Genomic DNA, 22373 nt, shown 5'->3' on the forward strand with positions numbered 1-22373 from the left:
ATTTCACATGTTATCTCACATAAGTATCTTGCTTCCAATATTTCAACATCCTTGATGCTCTTTGATTTCACTCATGTCAAACCCTCAGTCCCTCAAATGCATCAAGGCCTTTAAGCTTGCTGCAACGTGCTATTCTTCATTGTTCACCTACTAAGCCCACCTCCTATCGAGTTGTCCTAGTGTACCCCTTGTGATAAGCCCTTTGTATTCCAAATGCACTAAGCTTTTCCAATGTGTCATTCTTGTTCACTCGCCTTTCAAGTTTATCATGTTACAATCCATCAAGCCAATAACCGCTCCTTACTCCTCGGCCTAGAATCCATCTTTTAGACCTCTAGTCACTTGGATGCACTTAGATCTCCAAGCTTATGCTATGTCATCTTTTGTCTTGCTTCCAAGTTCATCTCAAACCATTAAGCACAATCCAACTAATCCAGTGACAAGATCTCCAAGCTCATATGTGCACTCTCTCAAGTACTCACATACCTAATATTCATGTTATCAATTCAAGTCAAACCTAATCTAAACCTTTTCTCATACATATCAAAATCAATCGATTGGGCCTGATCATTTAAGAGCATCACTGCACCAATAATAAATGGTAGTCATGCTCTTCAATATTGCTTGGAAAGGTACAAAAAATCACAAGGTATTGAGTTCCAACTCGAGGATAATATTAATCTTTGTGAATCACAATAAATTCCAACATCTAATAGCAATGAGCTAGATTCCATCACCATTGTGCCTCTTGTGTCTTTTCTTATGATGTGATACTTAGATAGTCATAATTAGTAATTTTCTAATTCTTTTGGATCCATGGTTTCTTAATTGCTTAAGCCTTTCAATTCTAGGTATACTATTTAGTACTTATTATACTATAACTTACAAGTAAGTTATATTCTTATCTAGATTGCCATCAAATAATCAAGTCCTCCTTCTACTCTTAGATTCATCTACTACACTCTACAAAGCAAATTTGAGAATAAACTCTCATTTCTAGCTCATTAGGCTTATATTCCAACTAGATGCAACTATATTCCAATACTAGAATGTAAAGTTAAGATTAATAGTCATCCTACCAACTACATAAACTTAAGAGGCTATAAATCTTGCTTCAAATGAGTGAGCTATACATGATAATTCTTTTCCTCATGTTCCCTGAATACTTAGGTTGCCATGGAGTTGGGCTTAGTCCCTTGATAACCATCATTTTGTCGTAATAATTAGGTTCTTATATTCATATTTATTTTATCTCTTGTGCATTTAAATTAGTGTTTATATCACATTTCATCAGTTAGAATTAATTTTGGACTTTAATATAAATTATCTCATAATTGCGGTAGTTTATGCTAATATTTGAATATGATATTGATAGGCAATTAAGCAATCATGGATTCATGTCGAATCGATCTAAATTCACTTAATTCTAAAATTAACTGAGGAGATTCGATTTGAAGAAATCTAATTTGTTCATCCAAGAAAAGGAGCAATCAAAAATCCGTTAAAGATCTAGTTCATCCAAACTAAGGGAGGGTAGATTTGTTGGTGCAATCGCCTCTAAAGTTTCAATGTTTAATAATGTACCTAAATCTGGTCAGTTTGACCGAGAGTTGATCCAAACATGACATGATATTTGAATGTGAGTAAAGTCTAGTCAGGTTAAAGTTAACCAAATGACTACCAAGGGAAGTACTAATTGGAGGTTAGGTAAGAGTAAAAGTCCTAGTAGGTCAGTTGGATCATGACTAGGCAAGGCAAGTCTTAGCAGATCAGAGACCCCAAGCAGGAGGGACTTGATAGGGTCAGAGAGGACTTGGACAAGACTGATGTCAAGTGATCAAGACTGAGTAGGAAGTCCAGGGGGTCAAGGTGATGGAGGTTTGGTGGTGAGAAGTCTACCGAGTGACTAGTCCTAACTGGAGGTTAAGTAAGGGAAAGTCTAAGTGGGTTAAAGTGACTAGAGGCTTGAAGGTGAGAAGTCTACCGAGTGACTAGTCCTAACTGGAAGTTAAATAAGGGTAAGTCCAAGAAGGTCAAAGGTAACTGGATGCTTGGCAAAGGGTTTGATCCTAAGGGAGAAACCCTTAGATGGTGAAGCCTAGTAGGTTAAACATATAAGGTGAGGCTTAGGTAAGCATAGTAGGCCAGACAAACTACAGTTAAGGCTTAGGTTGCTTGTTTGTTGTTGTATGTTTGTCTTGCAGGAACCTGGAGTTAGAAGCAAGATTGAGAAAGCAGACAAATGCAAACTAAACACATCCAAATCAAGTCCGAGGTGAATCATATTTGATTTAGGTTGAACAGGAACATAGTCAGTTCGATATACCAATCCCAAGAATCGGTTCAGCATACCGAGTTCGGGTTTGAACCCAGATTGATGATGGCACTTGGGTTCGGTAGATGAATCCCAAGGATTGGTAGACCAATAAACTTGATAAGACTAGATCACGGATTGTGATGAGCTCGGTCTTCAGATCAAGTTTTATCTAGGATCCGTATACTTATAAGGCTTATCGGTAGACTGATAAACTTCTATAAAAGAAGCCTCGAGCATATGTTCAAACAACAACTCTCTCTATTACTACTGCTCTGTGCTCAAAGGAAAAGCAATGAAACTATGCTCGTGTGACTAGGGAAGCCTAGGAAGAGTGTGAGACATTCAAGGCTTTCGGACCGACCGTTGACGATTTGATTTGCTTGTATTTACATGCTATACTTTACCTTTCATATCTTTGTGTGTAATTAAAATCGTAAGAGGTTTCTCAGCCTTCGAAAAAGTTCCAGAAAGGAGATACACATAGTGGGCTCATGCTTGAGTGTGTAGGCCTTGGATGTACTAACCTTGAGGGGTTGGGAACTAAATAGAAGTCCTATGTCTTTTATTCTTTCATGTATTATTTTATATTCCGCTACTACTAACACTTTTATTAGAAAGAACAAACAACAAACAAAAAAGGAAGAACGCTCATTAAGATTCATCCCTCTTCTCTCGATCGCACTGATCCTACAATTAGTATCAGAGTTGGTCGACTCTTGATAGTAGTAACTGCAATGGGAGCAAGGAGGCAAAGATTGAGGGGGAGAAAGGTATGGATTTAAAATTTTATTTTAAATTTCATATAATTTATTTCAAGTATAGGGAGAGAGAGTACTACAAAAATTAGTACCCTACTTGTACGACTCGGACGACACCACCGGCAACAAAGGAGGAACCATTGTCAATAGCCCGGAGGAACAAAGAGCACATAGTATACTTCAAGTGTCAGAGACCCAGTCATTACAAGAACAAGTGTCTGGAGAAGAAGAAGAAAACGGAGTCAACAGAATTAGAGCTTGTGATTCCGATTAGTATGTTTAATTACAAAAAATATCTTTATTCATGTTTAGTAGATTCCAATAAATTAGAAAATTTACATGATAAATTAAGTTTGAAAATTTCAAATATTATTGATAATTCAAAATTAAAAATAATTTATTTAATAAAATTTTTTTGACTTTAGATAATTTAGCTAATTCAAAATTAAATTTAATTAATAAAAATATTAATTTAAAAAATTCAATTTTAGATAACTTACATAACTCAAAAAATAATTTAATTAATAAAAATATAAATTTGAAAGATCTAGTCAAGAATGATAATAAATCTAATTTGAATAATTTAACTTTCATTAATAATTTAAAATTAAATAATAATTTAACTAATCAAAATAATACTAATTCAAAGTTAATAAATCTGAATAATAATCAAGATCAAACCCATCTAAACATTAATCAATTAATAAAAATCTAGATAAAATTTTTAACTCATTTCAACCCAGAAAATTCTAACTTAATTAGTTTAATTAATCTAAAAATAATTAATAATCAAAATAATTCTACTATTAATAATTCAAATCTAATTAAATTATAAATCAGAATTAAATAATAAATTAATTAATTTTGATAGTCTTAAAAATAAGTTGATTAATTCAAATGATAAGATAAACTTATATTTTCATTCAAAATTAAATGTTACAAATTCAAAATATAAAATTCAAATAAAATAAATTCTAATCTCAATAAATCAAATGATAAATTAAATTCTAAAAATTTGAAATTAAATATCCAAAATTTATTTAATAAATTTTCAACTCATAAAAATACTAACCCAAATTTAAATACTAATAATCTAAATTTAAATAATAAAATTAATTATAATAAAATATTCTTTAATTATGAAACAATGCCTAATATTAAAAATTCAAAATTACATCAAAAAATATATAAAATTAATTACCAAAATTAAAAAAATAAATCTACAAATTTTAACATGTTAAATCCAAATTTAAAACCTCTGAAATTAAATATTAAACATAATTATCATTAAATTTCGTTTAATTATGGAACTTAAATTAATTTAAATATAAAATCAAAAATTAACTCCACAACTTTTAAAAACTCAACAAATTCAAAATTAGAAAAACAAATTATTAATTTAAATAATAAAATATAAAACATAAATAACGAAATCCGTAAATCTAATTTTAATCAGGTGCCTTATAATTATAAAACTAATTAATAAAATATTACTCAAGAAAATAAAAAATTAATTAATAAAAATCGAAATGTGTCAATATGGGTTGACACATTTGTAGGTTCACACGAAATGTATTAAATTGAGAATTTGATATATTATTAGAAATTAATTATTTGTCTTGATTGATCCATGCATAATTGTCATTATCATGCATATGTTCAATTATTTAATTATAGGGTTTAGGATTTAGGGTTTAAGGGCCAACTAAAACATCTAATTAATCCGGAGAAGACGACATAGAAGGAAAGCGCCGGCAGCGACCTAGAAGGAAACAGCCGGCATTGACGTTGTGTTTTTTTGACCGTTTGACGACGACGTGGCCACGCTAGCACAAGCCAATAGCATTGCTTCCCTGAGCTGAGCTGGCCGTTAAATCCTGAGCATTACTTGATTCTCTATGCTGAGCTGGCTATCGGAAATCGAGGTAACAGTACTACTCACTAATTTGAATCTAGTGTTTCTTTGGATCGGGTTTGTGGATCGGTTTTGCACCATTTATGACTGAGATCCGAAGGCCATTAAACTGACTCGTGTTGGACAAGCATTGTACCTGACTGTGACACGTGGATACGCTATCTCTGAGAGAAGTCCTGATTGGGGTGCGCGGTCAACAAATGCGATGGATGGCATAATGCAAATCATCGATTAAGACACTATTCATCCTCTTCTTCGTGTGGCATGGTCCGTAACGCTCCGGTGCGGGCAAGGGGCCGACGGTGGACAACCCTTCCTCTTGGGGTGGGACTGCCTTCGGACACAGGATTGACGGCGCAGCACGCGACACTCTGATGAGTAGCAGCCAGTCAAGCGACGAAACCAGTAGATGCAGCGCACGACACTATTATCTGTGAACCCAACACCCACCCTCCATTAACGTCAGGCACGGAAGCACAGCATCAAACATTGCGGACTAATGCATCCACAAGCACTGGCCCTCACACTGAGAGGGCAGAAGAACGGAGAAGACCGTCAACGTGATGGTCCTCACTATTTACACAGAACCATATCTGTGCAGATGACACTGCGCTACAATTCTTCCAACCAACTGGAGATACTACTACTCTCACCGTGGCGGACAAGGAAGCCCTCGAAGACACGGTTGGCCACTGCTTAGTTGGGCGTTTTCTGGGCAAATTCCCTGGTTGGAAGGCTGTCATTGCCCTCACAGCACAGTGGGGGAAACCTCATAGGATGCTTACCCATGATTCTGCGTGGCTAGTGTTCAAATTCTCGGACAAGCAAAGCTACGATACAATTCTGAAGGGAGGACCCTATATTGCTTTTGGATGCCCTCTATACCTTAAGGAAATGCCCCCTGTTTTACGTTTGAATCTGCCATTCATAATCAACTGCCACTTTGGATGCAGATCTATGGCTTGCCCATTGATTGCTGGTCAACCTCTGGCTTAAGCAAGATCACTTCGGCGGTGGCTTAAGCAAGATCACTTCGGCGGTTGGGAGGTCGTTATACATGGATCGTTTCACCAAGGCTCGAGAAAGGATAAACTTTGCAAGGGTCCTGGTAGAAATTGATATCACTAAGCCACCGCCGACAAGTCTGCCGGTCACACTTCCAGATGGGCGAGATGTCACCTTAACGCTCCGTTTTGAAGTTGTGTTAAAACTTTGTACCACCTGTCGGAAACTGGGTCACTATCATCAACAATGCTCAATCACCGGAAACAACGTGTCAGGGCAAAACCCTCCGTCGGCAACAACCCCTACGACTGCTTGCACCCCCGACAACCAAACTACTCAACAAGCGCGGAAGGGCACCGCATTGCTAGCAGACCCTCTGCGTCAACAAGATCAACCACAGATCGTGTCCTCTGATAATCCCCTTGCTGTGCAAGTCCGACTTGTCAACCTAACGGTGGCGCAAGGAAAACAACCTGTTCAACTTGGCACTGATCTATCCAGTGCGAGGCAAACAAAAATAGCACCAGTAGAGTCCTCGCTACCTCAACCAACAACCGAAGTTGCCTTGAATATGGATACTGCAACTGCAAATGACACAAAACCAAATCAGCTGCAAGAGGAACTGGCACACTAACCCTTACAACAGCCCTCTCGACCAGCACTCGAATGGCGGAAATAACACAGCCTAAACGGAAGAGAGTCATAGTTGGGAAGAGTGTTTCAGTTCAACGAGCACAATCAGACAAGGTCCGGAACTCTGATAACCATTCTCAGCCTCACTATCAAGGAAATCAGGCACAAACACTGTGCCAAATTCCTAACACTAGTAAAACTTGCAAGTTGGTAGGCATCAGGACTCCCCTTAGTCCTCACTCTAAGTCTTTTCAACCCTTATTAACTCAATCAGATCCCAAACAACTTGAAACCAGTTCACCAATTCTTGCTATGGCACATCATGTGTCCACGTTTTCTCACTGTCAAGGAAATCAGACATAAACTTTGTGCCAAAGTCCTAACATGAGCATAACTTGCAATAGAACAGGCCCTAGGACCCACATTAGTCCTCACTCTAAGTCTCTTCAACCATCATCATCTCAATCAAGACATAAACAACTTGAAACTAGTTCATCAATAACTGATATGACACTTTCTGGATCCACAGTTTCTTTGAGACCTCAGGGTAGACAAAAAGCAATTTCAAGGTCTGCACCTCACCACCACACTTTCCTGACTAAGAATACAATGTTACCAATTGCTACCAATGATCCGGGCTCAAAGCACGATAATAAATCAGGACCACAAACAGAGGATACATCACTGACAGCAATTGCAACTGCCACTAATACCTCTGTGCCTCAAACTTTGCAGAATCAGCAAGTCTCCCTTAGCAATCAGACACTCTCAGAATCTACTAGCAAACAGGAGCAGAAGGGGGGTAGGACAACAGGGATATCACTCATGGTTTCAACAAGCAAACTGGTACAATGCAACCCCCCATTTGCAGACACACTGCAGCTACGAAACCCCAATAGTTTATCAGCAGTTGGTTCAGCGGAGGCAGCTTTAGTTTTAACTGATTTGGCACAACCACTGGGTCCTGCACAACACATTACCTATAAAAGCAACCCTCACATAAGGCATAACAACAGTGGCATGGAAGGCATAGGTAATTCAGCACAGCAAAAAGCTGCTGATTTTGGCACAACTGGCACAATCCAAACTGAACCTGTGGCACATCTGAATCAGCAATGTGGACAAGCCTCCCCCATTTCACAGCCTCCCCAATCTCATATTCCATCTATCAGCTACATTCTGAGAAGCAAAACTCAACAACAGCAGTGTCAGGACCAACATTTACAAACTACTGTAGTTTCAGCCCCAGTTTCAGAGGGTCAGCAAACACACTCTGATGCATCACAACACTTTTTGCTATCTGGCCAGCCACAGTTGGGACCCGCACCTCAACATCAGCATATTAATCAGAATCACCCTCCCACATCAGTTTTGAATGGCTCAGGCTTAGAATCAATGGACCAACAGAGAAAAACTGGCACAGAGTTTTATGATACTTAGCAACAAACAGCACTGATAGGTGGAGTTGATACCTCATGCATAAATCATTTGTTAGTAAGAAAGGACCCACTTTTCAACAGTTCAGCCACAGACAAAACAAAGAAACAATTTAAGGAGGTTCATGATTCATTGCCAGGACAAGATCAAATATTTCAAACTGCTGAATTGGCACCACTGATTGCTGAACAGCCACACACCAATAATGGCACAACTGGCACAATTGGCATGATGACCACACAAACACAAATAGGGTTTCCTATTGATTCTGACCAGGCTAGTACATCTAGTAGTTAGTACTCCTCAAGATCTGATTCTGATACGGAATGAGAAACAAAACTGGATGATTTCATACTCACCTCCAAAACACAGAAAGCAAAGAAGTGCAGGAAGTCTAAAGCCCAGTTATGCAAGAGGAAAGGGAAGACTTTAGTTGATGCAATTCGGCCTCCACACAAAGAGGACAGCTCTGGTAAAATTCAGACAAGGGCAAGGGCTAAAAGAAGAACACAAGCAATTGCAAAAGCCACTACTATCCAACACTGCATAGGCATGGATAGCTCACTGTTTCATGAACTTATAGATTTCCTTGAGCTGGAGGAAGGGGAAATTAGGCCTGATATCCCACCCAACCAGTAAGGCAAGCAATCGGCAGTAATCACAAGGGTTCAAACAAGATCTCAGCTACAAAGTCAAGGGAGGTTCTGGGGTTCTAAGCCCACTATTTCAAATTCCTGCAGTGGTCACAATGCAGAGAGGCAATCTGACCAGCCAACTCATTAAATTACAGTAGAGAAAGACCCACAAAGGCAGCTAGATAATGACCATAAGCATTCCCACAATTCCCTGGATAAGGCCCATATCAACAGTGATGAGGAGGACCAGCAAGCACTATTAGAAAAATGTTAATAGACAACGCGGAAAAAGCGTTGTCTTTGTGGGTTAAAAAGCATTGTAAGAGGCCCTGTTGTAAAAGGGGTCCCTCAACGACAACGCTTTTTAAGCGTTGTCTTTGTTAACATCGACAACACCTTCGCAACGCATAAAAAGCGTTGTAAATATTACAACGCTTTTTGCGACGCTTTAAAAACGTTGTTTTTAATAGGTATGACAACACATTTTACAACGGTTAAAAAGCGTTGTAATTTTGTTACAAATTGCTTGGGGTTTGCAACGTTTTTAAAAGCATTGCCTTTTGATTTTTTTAGCAGTAAATAAGAAATAATATATTTTGTAAATACAAAACCATTGGCTACAAAATTTACTAAATCACATACAAAACATACAACTTATATTTACACAATAACCATTCTTACAGCAGGTTCATAACACAAATTCATAACATATAGCAGGTCCATAACATACAACTTATACAAGTTCATAACACAAATTCAAGTTACAACTTCCAACATAAAAGCTCCATACAGCAGCAGGTCCATAACAAAGGTTTCAACGCAACAGAATATCCTCCAACAACAGCAGAAATAGAACAGGTGCATCACAACATTAGCAGCACCAAGTAACAGCAAGTGCATCACTAGGTAACAGCAGGTCCATCTGCCAAAGACTAGCCTGCCAAAAGATAATACTAATTTATCCAAAATATTGACACAACAGCAGCAGAATTATCACAATGAACTTTGAATCACAAACAAATATCTTTATTGCAAATAAATGGAATTATGGAGATCAGCATTCCATACCTACTCATAAATATGATCTTGTATACAGTCTGCCACCTCGGAACGCACCTCATCAATTTATGCCCGAGGGTACTCAGCTGCCTTAAACTCTGACAAATATGGTTTTAACTTCCCGGAACAATTGCTGATCACTTTTTCACCCAGTCTATGTACAACGTGTGAGATATCCTGAGATTAAAATTTAGCTAAGTTAGAACAATTGCTGTCTTTGGGGCGTTGTCTATTAACATTTTTCTAGTAGTGAAGTACAATGAGAAGCTGATCATTGCAAGCCAATTATAGTCGATCTAGCTGTTAATACTTTGCCAGTAGGGGTTCCTCCATCAGGACATGGCTCAGCAGTTGGGACAGAACAGCAAAAGGGAAAAGGGTTGGCACAAATTGAGTGCAAAGAAATCCAAGCCAATATAGAGCACGGGCAACACGAGAAGAGGAGTAAGGCTACTATTAGACGGCCTTTAGGGCCATGACGATTGGCGCATGGAACATACGAGGCCTCAACAAAGGCCTCAAACAGAAGGAGGTTGTGGACCTTATCCTACGGGAACGATTGAGTGCTTTTTGTATTTTGGAAACTAAATTAACCACAGAATATTATCACTCTCTCAAGACTTCTAGATTCCAAATGTGGAGCAGTGAACATCGTGTGGGGGATTCTGGAATAAGCAGGATGCTACTTCTTTGGGATAGTAGGGTCATCATGTTAGAGATTCAAGATTGGACAGAGCAGTACATCCACACGCTCATTAAACATCAGGTTACAGGGACCTCTTATGCAGTGACCTTTGTATATGGGCAGCTTACCATCACGAGTCAGCGTAGAATGTGGGATGGACTTCGACACATTGCAGGAAGCATGGGATTACCTTGGCTACTAGTAGGGGATTTTAACTCCCCCCTTTCTGCAGCAGATAAAAAGGGGGGCCTTGATGTGACCACATACACAACGACAGATTTTCATGATTTTGTTTCTACTACAGGTGTGGATGATTTACGCTCTGTGGGTTGTCAGTGTACATGGACAAATGGGCGAATAGTTTGCAAACTAGACCGGGCCATGGTCAATGCTTTATGGTTGGAACAGGACAGGAGTAGTTATGCGCAATTTCACCCCCCAGAAGTTTTTTTAGACCATGCTCTCTGCACAGTCTCTATTATGGATGTGGGTAGGAGGAAGCGGAAGCCTTTCAAAATTTTCAACATGTGGACTACTCATCCGAGTTTCTTGCAGACTGTACAGGATTTTTGGGAGCACACAGAAATTGGGAGTGAGATCGGGACAGCCCTATACAGACTCAGAGAAAAATTGCGCCAGCTAAAACATCCACTGAAGAAACTTAATCATCAGGATTTTCAGCATATACAGGAGAGGGCTAGACGAGCATAGCTACATCTAGATGAGGTCCAGCAGCGCGTACTAGATCAGGGCCAGACAGATGAGGAGTGCAAGGAAGTGAGGCAAGTGGCAGAAAGACTGAAGCAAGCAGAGTACCTATTTTATCAACAGCGAGCTAAACATACTTATTTCAAGGAGGTTGATCGGAACACTTCATTTTTCCACTCCTTGGTTAAAAGAAATAATAAAAGAAGGGAGATAGTGGCAGTGACACAGCAGGGAGGTGACATGGTCACGGATCAGGAGAGTATAGCATAGGAGTTTGTGAGACATTTCTAGACACAGTTGGGAGTTCAGGTTGATCGCTCTGATTTTCAGTCGGATTGTATACAGTTTGGTAGAGTACTCACCAGTGACCAGCAGGCCGGCCTCATCAGACCACCATCAGAGGAGGAGATCAAGAGGACTTTATTTGATATTGGCGATCTTAAGGCACCAGGACCAGATGGGTACAGTTACAAATTTTTCAAGCACACATGGGATATCATCGGCGAGGATTTCATTACAGCTATATGTGAGTTCTTCATTAATGGCAGATTACTTCGCTCCTGGAACCATACATTTATTGCTTTAGTACCTAAGACAGCGCATGCTACTATGGTGACTGAGTACGGCCCATTTCTTGTTGCACAGTCTTCTATAAGGTGATCTCGAAGATCATTGCTAGCAGACTAGCAGATGTATCTGATCACCTCCTACACCCTGCACAGACTGCTTTCGTCAAAGGGCGTGCTATCACAGATAACATCCACCTTGCATAGGAGTTACTACGGAGATACACGAGGAAGCATATTTCCCCGCGCTGCACACTCAAGGTGGATCTACAAAAGGCTTTTGACTCAGTTCATTGGGATTTTCTGCTAGAGGTTCTCACTGCCCTATAGTTTTCTGCCACATTTATCACATGGATCAGAGAATGCATCACCACGACATCTTTCTCTGTAGTGATTAATGGCAGTCCATATGGATTTTTTCGAGGTGCCCGTGGACTCCGACAGGGGGACCCTCTCTCTCCATATCTGTTTCGGACTCTGCATGGAGTACTTATTCCGCTCATTAGCGTGTTGCACAGCTCAGATCAGATTTTCATTTCTACCCGATGTGCGAGACTTTGCGGATAGCCCACCTGATGTATGCAGATGACTTACTGTTGTTTTCTTGAGGGGATATATCATCCGTTACTCAGCTAGTTGATTATTTACAGAGATTTGCCCAGATGGCCGGTCTCACGGCTAATCTGGCCAAATCGAGCATATACATGGTGGGGGTTGATGAGACCATGAGACAGCGACTACTGCAGATCACTGGGTTCCAGCTGGGGGAGATGCCTTTCAGATAACTGAGGATCCCCATCGCCTCTCAAAAGCTGCGGATATCAGACTATACCACACTTTTGGACTCTTTGAGCAGGCAAGTCACTTCCTGGCCTAAGGCGACACTGTCTTATGCCGGGAAGGCACAGTTGGTGACCTCAGTTCTTCAGGGGATGGAGTGCTATTGGATGTCTGCGCTGCCAATACCCAGGGGAGTGATTGATCGTATATATGGGACATGTCGATCTTTTATGTGGACTACATCGCATCCACCGATTGCATGGACAGAGTTATGCAGACCGAGGAGGGAGGGTGGTCTTGGCTTGAGGGACTTGAGCGCCTGGAACCGTGACTTACTAGCAAAGGTTCTATGGTGTATCCAGGACAAGCAAGACACACTCTGGATACGGTGGGTTCATCACACATACCTACAGCAGACAGGGATATGGGGATGGACAGTGAGGCATGGTGACTCACCGCTTATTAAGCAGTTACTTCAGATCCACGACAGCATCCTCGCGACATCAGGCAGTCTATTGGCAGCAGAGCGATTACTGACAGATTGGTTCCAGCAGCCTAGGGGAGTCGCACGGGCGTATGACCATTTCCGAGATGGGCGTCCCCCCCAGCCATGGGTGCAGACAGTCTGGCGGTCACCCATTCAGCCGATCCATGCTTTCACCTTGTGGCTCCTGGCACGTGGACGCTTACCAGTGAGGGCTCGACAGGACTACATGCCTGATCGTTTGTGCATCTTTTGTGGGCAGTCGGAGGAGACGCTGGAGCACCTATTCTTTCAGTGTGACGTCACAAGAAGGTTATGGAGGAGGACTCGTGAGTGGCTACAGATGAGACCAGAGATGAACACTTATCGGAGCATGCTAGGCATTTTTAGGCGGCTATACCGGAGGACCTCCATTGTGTCTTCGGCACGACATGTGGCTATAGCAGCCTTAGTACACCATATATGGATGCTAGGAATGCCTGGGTACATGAGGGACGGCGACTGGATGAGGGGCTCCTATTTAGGCGAGTTCAGACGCATGTATACCGGACACTTGGAGTTTACACGGATCGAGAGCTATGTCAGGGGTAGCATCTTTTGCTGGAGCGTTTGCATTTGTCGGACTATACACATACACACATTTTCGTTAACCTCACTCATGCAATGGAGATTAGCGAGACATCATTCATGCATTCACACACATATATGTGCATAGTTGCATACATGCATTTCTTATATGACACCTGTTTCATTACATCGCTTGAGCATTACATTTTACATGCATACCTCACATGATCTATACATGCATGCATACACATTGTACAAAAAAAAATAGTGAATGGATCCACCACGAATGATCCATCTAGTCCACAGCAAATGACTCGTGGTAAAGACGCTCCAAATCCGTTGATGGCTGAGGCTTTGCCGAAAAGCCTAAGAGGGTGAATGGATCCACCATGACTGATCCATCTAGTCCACAGCAAACGGCTCGTGGTAAAGACACTCCAAATCCGTTGATGGCTGAGGCTTTGCCAAAAAGCCTAAGAGGGTGAATGAGTCCACCAGATTGGCTCATCTAGTCCGTAGGAACGACTACGGTAAAGACACATCAAATCCGTTGACAGCTGATCACTTGCTAAAAGTGTGCAGATTATTGGAGGTGACTTTGGAATTGCTACTGATTGGTGGCTACAAGGAGTTGGAGGAGGAGACGTGGACACTGCTGATTGGTGACACAAGTTCGAGGTAGTATGAGGGCAGATGTGGAGGATAGATGATGAGGTGATGATTGACGAGGTGACATCCAGGTAGCGGTGCTGGTACTCACGACGCATGACGGGATTACCACACTGATTACGGACGCAGGCAGGATGATGGCATGGGCAGGGATACTTGCATGTTAGACAGTGTGTGAGACATATTGATGGTGTTGGTACACATGAGAGCACATACATGTTTTGCAATGATCCTTACTCAGATCTGACACTTCGTCAGACATGACATGAGATAGTGTCATTGGCTCCCTTGTATATCTGTGCTATTTTTTCTTGATGATATATATATTTACCTTTCATAAAAAAAATATTTAATTATACATATAAATATCATGTCATTCATGCTAGTCTTTTATTTTGTGTTTAATTAGAATGACTAGATAGGAAAAAGATTACTTGATACTTGACCACATAGTATTAGGACGGGTGAGATGATAATACAGTAGGAAAACTTAGTCTAATGATAATACAGTAGGAAAACTTAGCCTAACACTCTGTTTGGATGGGGTGAGGGAAGATTAATTCATTAACGGAAGGGGAAGGAAAGGGAAGGGAGGGAAAGGAAAGGGAAGAGAAGTATTTATATTTTTCTTGTTTGGGAGGAAGGGAAGGTTCATTAACGTAACATGTGTTACTTTGTTTGGGAGGAAGAGAAAGGGAATGAAGATTAAATATATAAAATTACAAAAATATCTTTACTTGTTAAAATAAATCTATAATAATTTGGCAATAACTATTCGTTAGACATTTTATTTTGTCTAATTCCTTGATAACTATTCATTCAATGAGTTCGTTAATCAACATTACAAATTAAATCCACCCTTCAAAGTCTAGATTCTGAACTTTTAGAATTTTTTCTTTCGATTTTCTAACTTAAATCCAAGCATAATACTTAGAATTAGAATTAGAATTGATAGATAATGTTTTCTAATTTAGAAATTAAATATTTTTAACAGGAATTGATGAACTCTTAGATATCTCCACTATATCCTTTTTATTATTTTTCTTCCTTTCAACACTTGAAGGACAAAACATTCTTTATAAATTAAACATTTATTATTCAAAAAGGGGAATGAAGGGGTTATCTGTTAGTGGGATGAACTATTATGCTTGCCTCTCAATGCTGTCCCTGGTGATACTCACACCATTTGCTATTGCAGTTGAAGGACCTCAGATGTGGTTTGCTGGATGGCAGACTGCACTTTCATAAATTGGTCCTAACTTCGTATGGTGAGAAAATTTTCTTGGTTAGCTTTGTCACAAACTCACATCACTAACATCTTACTGTAGTAACTTATTCTTTCATGTTATAATTAACATGGAAAAAAATTGAACCCTAGTTTATCTAAGAGTAGTTTAGAAATGAAGGTTATGATTTAACATGCATGTTAAAGCACTACTAACGTCTAAGTACTACTATTGCAGTAATGTTGACTAAAGTTGTTACCTTCACGTGGCATGGAACAACTTTTAGCTACAGTTTATTGCAATCTCGAAATGAAAGCTTAAACTGCTCATTCATTCTGGAATAAAAACATCACAATGAGATTTTTGCCCTCAACATCATCAACCACATACCAATCTATTTCAACATCCCTCCAAAATCATCAAGTAACAAGTCTTACATTAAATAATAATAGTTTACCAAACATCCAAAATCATCCAAGTACATAGCATCCAAATGCATATTACATAATATTCAAATATATATCATCTAACAAGTAACAAACTAATCATGCAGTAGATTCTCTCCATCCATCATTTGGAATAATAAATTTTTGTGATATTCCAAAGGGCATCCAAGTAAAGCTCTCAACATCTTCGGGCATTGAACAAGATACAAATAGCATTTAGAAATTCTATATTGCTCAACACCTAATTGAGTCAACAAACTCCACACTTCATTCTCAGGAATGGGAAGTTCATTTGACTTAACCATTTCATGTGTTGAACTCATAATGGCTTGAGCTACATGGTCAATTGCTTTGCTTATACTGTCATCATCAACTTTACCTTTCTTTGCACTCTTGTTCTTTGATGATGCTCCAACAAAAGAGTTAGCTTGAGATTTAGTTGGTTCAGAATTAGGAGTTGGAATTTGAACATCCTCATTAATTGCATTTGAATTATCCAAATGAATTTCTTGTTGAGAGATCATAAATTCAACTTCATCAATGGTTTCGAACTGATTTTCACCAATATTATTCTCCACTTCCATGCTAGTTCTTTTCTTTCGCATTTCTGACGCAGTGTTGGCATGTTGTCCTGTAGCCCTATCTTTCCCATATAATTGAACTAACTTTTCATAATTTTGAATAGGCTTGCTCTTCCATTCGGCAGCTGCTGGTTTGATCTACAAATTACAATATAATTGTATCAAACATTCATTCATAGATAGTATCACAAAAGAAAATCAAATATATTTTTTAAATGCATACACACCTCAATTAGTTGTTGCCAAACTTCAGGTTCAGCACTGAAGAATTCTGTGATGGGATCCCATGCAAAATCACTCATACCATTTTTGAATATATCATAACATGAAAATCAGCCTCTTTTAATATGTTTCATGCGATTTTGAACCTTATCCTTATCGATAAATTTGTCAGGAAATTTTTCTTTCAATTCATTCACAATATTTTCGAATGCATGTGTAGTAAAGGTTCCGCCAACCCTGTTGCCTATATTATGTTGGTTCAAATATGCATCAATAAGAGCATCATCCATTACTTTATTCCAAACACACTGATTATTCGCCTTGTTTGCACTTGCATTTTCACTTTGCCAGTCCTTCTTTTTTGGCATCCTTAAAAATTAAAATATAGTAACAATCAAACATAGAATCACATAAATAGTCATATGACATAACATTCAAGTAACATAATAAATTAAAATGTCAACATTCACAATCATCCAATTACAAGAAAATTTGTCCAAAACCACAAGATAAACAAATTAACATAAATATCACATATTATAATCTAACCACATAGCCGCAGCTATGGAATCCCTAATCAATTCTCCCCTTCTTGCATCTTCATTGTCATCTCTATTTCTATGATTTTCTTCTTGATGATCACTATTATTATTAAGTTCAGCATCAACCTCGGCAAGCAATCCCTCATCTGGATTAACATTAATCAAATAATTGTGCAAAATACAACAACAGAGAATAATTTCTGTTTGAGTTTCAACTCCATAATTTGGCTCTGTTGAACTTCCTATAATAGCAAATCTCTTCTTAAGAATTCCAAAAGCTCTTTCAATTGCATTGCACAAGGAAGAATATCGAAGATTAAATAACTCCCGAGCATTTCGTGGTGGATTGCGGCTATATTCTTTCAAATGATAACGTTCTCCTCGATATGGTGTAATAAGACCACTTTTCAACATGAATCCAGCATCAACAAGATAGTATTTTCCTAAAAAAATATGTTATTAAATTGTAAAAGCAAGAAAAGCCTAATCACAATATATTTCATTTGATTTACCTTCTGGGATTTTAAGACACTCTTGTCTGGTTAATGCATTTTTTATTATTCTTGAGTCGGATGCTGTCCCTTCCCACCCGGCTAAGACATAAGTGAATTTCAGATCAAATGTGCATGCTGCTAAAACATTTTGTGTTGGAAAATCCTTTCTACCACGAAACTTTGGGGCATCAGAGGGAGAAACTTTAACACGAATATGTGTTCCATCTATTGCTCCAACACAATCCTAATACACCATGTTTAAATTATTAATAATTATGAATATATAGACATTAATCTATACTAGTCAAAAGATAAGAATAATATGTTTACCTTAAAAAATGGGTAGAATCGATTGCTAGTGAAGATTTCTGAATGAACTTGTGACCCATCCGGTTGTTTGAGAAATTTATCCTCCAACTCCATTATAGCTCTTAAAACATTATGGAAATGACGACTCACTGTTTCTCCCGATCGATAGAAAAAGAATCCAAGTTCACGATTTGTAACATTGTGACCTAGCAAATAGAGTGATTTTGCTACTTGTTCTTCTACAGTAATCCTTGTGGTAGGTCGTAAACCACCTTCTTTGACTAAAAGATTACACAATCCCACAAATGCAGAAGGACTCATTCTAATTATACTATGACATTGATCATTAGTTAGCAATTTTGTCATTAATTCATTTCGTACATGTTCCCCTTCTAATAGTACAAGACGAGGAATTTGATTACTTTGTTTGTCCCTATTTCGCGCATACCAAGCCACAACCAAACAAACAACTTGTGCCGATGCGAGTTGATGCATACGATGCAACTTAATGAAATCATTATGTTTATCGTTTTGATCACCCATCTATAATCAAATAAATAAAAAAAATAAATTAATATCATACAAGATATTTATACTGTTAAATAGAAAGTAAAAAAAATCCAAGAAAAAATTTTGTTAGATCTAAATTTTGTGAGATAGTTCATACCCATTTATTTTTAGAAAGACAAAACTAATGGAGACCTAATTCCATAATCTAAAATCAAGTCATTACAGAAGCATCAAGCAATGTATGTTGAGTATGATCATAACAATTATCAAGCATTTACGCTCGCATGGTAATCGCTGTGTTGGATGACCACTGTAGGTATGGAATTACACAGTAATATTTTAGAGCAAAATGACAACTCCATATCTAAAAGAGAACTTTTTTTTATAAATCCAATCTAGAGGAAATTTAGAAACAGTAAATTTAGTTGTCATACAGTCATGATGCTCCATGAACAATTACAAGATTTAATCACAAAAGAGCTACTTTACATGATGCTCCTACAGTGGTCATACATATCTAAAACAAAAAAAAAAAGGCTTGAGGAAGACTAAAAAAAGGTGGTTTACATCTCGGCCTGCACACGTAATAAAAAAAAAAAGGCTTGAGGAAGATAAAAAAAATGACAACTCCTACTTTACCCTCCTACAATGGTCATGCATGCTTATCTCTATCTCAGTAATTCACGCATATTGCAATAATCAGTAAGTAAACCAAGAAAAAAAATTGCAGATGAAGGGCTTGAGGAAGAAAAAGACCTGAAGCGATGAGACGGAGCTTCTGTGTGACGGCTGCGTTGGGACGGCGATGAGACGGGGCTTTTGTGTGACGGCTGCGTTGGGACGGAGAGGAGTGATGATGCAAAACCTAATAGATGAATTGTTTTAATAATTAATATTTTAATATAAGGGTAAAATTGGAATAAATGATTTTTATAATTTTCTTCCCCTTCCTTACACTCCGATTTGGGGTGTAAGGAATTATGCCGATTCATGGGCATCCAAGGGGAAAGCTTACCCTTCTTTCCCCTTCCCCTCCTTAACTCACCCCATCCCAAACAAGGGCTAATATTCTTTTTCCCCTTCCTTACCCTTCTCTCCCTTTCCCTCACCTCCTCCCAAACAGAGCGTAAGTGTTTGAGTTGGGTAAGGAGTATCAAATTTGATTCACTTAGCTAAGAGGAACTAACGAAAATCACCTCGCTATATTCTAAACTAGTTAGACCAAGATTTTTTAAGAAGTAGGTTAAGTTTATAATTTCTTAAAGAGGCTTTATTTAAGAAAGTAATCATTGCTCCGATAACCAAGAAGGTCTATGCATGTCTCACCACGACCTGAAAATCGATTTTTGAAATGTGTACTTAACTGAATGATGATTAAACTGAATCTAACATAAGGTCAAATAATCTCCCAACTCAAACTCAAATTTTAAATCAAGTAAAAATGACAAATTATTTCACAAAACTCATAAGTCAATCATGTATTTTATATATTAAGACACTTAGAATAGGTGAGATAATAAGGACCATTAAATTAAAAAGTTTTCAAAAATCATAAATTAATATTTTCTTAAATATATTTTCAAAAAATTAATATTTAATTAAAATTCATGCTTGACTTGGTGCATTATATATATTTTTCCAAAATCTACATATTTGAAAATCATGTTCGTGGACCACCACATGCACATAAAACTCTTAAGTCAACACTTAACTTTTATACCCGTAAGACACATAGCCAGATAGTTTTTGTGCTTAACAAGGATGTCCTAAAGGAGTGTAAAATTAAGAGAGAGGTCATTATTGAAAAATCATATCTAAAAAGGACTTTTCGAAAAATACCTTGAAAATCAAATTTTGCAAAAATTAAAAAACATTTTTTTAGAAAATAATTGAAAATTCAGTTAAATACACTTGAAAATCTTTTAAAAAATTACTTTGAAAATTCATATTTTAAAAAATATACTTTAATTGTTCTTTTGATTTTGATCAATCCATAAGACACATAAGTGGTATTTCTTATGGTTAACAAGAATTCCTAAGGGTGTGCCAGATTAAAAAGAAGTCATGATTAAAAGATTAAACATACTTTTCAAAATTACTTTCAAAATTAGTTTTGTAAATTTTAAAAAATTCCTTCAAAAATTCTTTGAAAATTTATTTAGAAAATCTTGAAAATTATTTTCAAAATTATGCTTTTGAAAAAGTTTTGAAAATGTATTTTCAAAATTACTCTTTGGAAAATTACATTCAATCTTTAAAATATTGGAAAATCATGTTGCAAAACTTTTGAAAACATTTTTATAAAAATCCTTTGACAAATGTTTTTAAACATATTGTGAAAGGCAAATTAAAAAATGATATTTTTAAAAATAATATAAAAAATTTATAAATGATTTTTCAAAAAGGGTTAAAGAATAACTTTTGATCAAAGTAACCCTATAATTGCCACAAACCTAAGGAAAACTTAGGTTTATCTTTTTGATTAATTATATGACAAAGGGGAAGAGGAACCTTAAGTTAAAAAATCTAGTAACCCTCTTAGATTGATAAAAACTCTTAAGACCCAAGTTTAAGTTAAGAAAATTGTCAAACATCAAAAAGGGAAAGATTATTGGTGTAATCGCCTCTAGGATTTTGATGTTTGACAATGTAACTAATTAAGTCTGATCAGTTTGACTAAGAGTTGATCCAAATAAAACCTTATGTTTAGATGTGAGTGAAGTTTAGTGAGGTCAAAGTTGACTAAATGACTAGCAAGGAGAAGTCTAGTACTACAAAAATATAGGTTATATTAGCAGTGAACTTTAGCGATGAAAAGTTTTCATCATAAATTGGAGACAAAATTAGCGACAAACTCTTATTTCGTCGTCAATTTACGATGAATTTGACGATGAAAATAATTTAGTTGCGGGATTAACAGTGTAATGATTTTCGTCATGAAAATCATCGCTAAATTTTTGTTTGCTACAAAAATCATCGCAATTTGATGACGAATCACAAATTTGTAGCCAACATTGGCGATGAATTGCCAACGAATATGAATTGATCGCCAAAAACCCTAATTTTACTCCAACTGATCGTGATCTTTTCTTTTCCTAGTCATTAATTTTTTCGATCTCCTCTCCTCTTTCCCCCATTCGACGATCGCGATCCAAGTTCTGACAACTGCGATGACGATGGCGACGAGCTAGGTGACGATGCAACTTGGTAAGCTCTTCTCCCCTCTCTCTTTTCCCCTCCCGTCTTCTCCCCCTCTCGCTGCCGGCGCCCGATTTGGTTGGTTGGTCGCCTCTTAGGCTGGTCGACATGCCGTTTTGGTTGACCAACCGACCGCTGAGGCAACCCTGGCACTAGCTAAAGCGGGTCAGCCGGTTGGGTTGGGTGCGGCCGGTTGGGTGAGGGACGGCGGTGAGGTGAGGGTCAGCAGTGAGGGTCGGCCGGTTAGATGAGGGACGGCGGTGAGGTGAGGGTCAACAGTGAGGGTCGGCCGGTTAGGTGAGGGATGACGGTGAAGTGAGGGACGGTGGTGAGATTAGGGCCGGTGGTAAGGGTCAACCGGTTGGGTGAGGGTCGACGGTGAGGTGAGGGTTGGTGGTGAGGTTAAGGTTGAGGCTGAGTTGGGCGCGGTTAGGGCCCACTGATTGGGTTGGGCTTGGTTAATTAGGGTCGTTTACTGAGCCCACTGGTTGACCGGCCGACCGACTGCTGGCCCCACTGGCTGGCCGGCTAACGACCTGGGGAGGCTAGCTAGCTGATGAACAAGGATGTTGATCGAATAGTATTTTAACAAAGAGGCTAGCTGGCTAAGAATTAACTAGAATCTAA

At 38.3% G+C, this 22373-nt stretch overlaps 1 protein-coding gene across 1 annotated transcript; it reads left to right on the top strand.

Moving 5' to 3' along the window:
* Positions 1 to 10234: 10234 nt before the first annotated feature.
* On the top strand, positions 10235 to 11925 carry LOC141829894 (uncharacterized). Its single transcript, XM_074717372.1, has 3 exons — positions 10235 to 11140; positions 11462 to 11678; positions 11798 to 11925. The coding sequence occupies exons 1-3, from the start codon at positions 10235 to 10237 to the stop codon at positions 11923 to 11925; spliced, it is 1251 nt and encodes a 416-aa protein (XP_074573473.1).
* The last annotated feature ends 10448 nt before the right edge of the window (positions 11926 to 22373 follow it).

Source organism: Curcuma longa, chromosome 5 (genome assembly GCF_044706935.1).
Source record: "Curcuma longa cultivar G26 ecotype Majalengka, Jawa Barat chromosome 5, ITB_CL_G26_1.1, whole genome shotgun sequence".
Lineage (NCBI taxonomy): Eukaryota > Viridiplantae > Streptophyta > Magnoliopsida > Zingiberales > Zingiberaceae > Curcuma > Curcuma longa.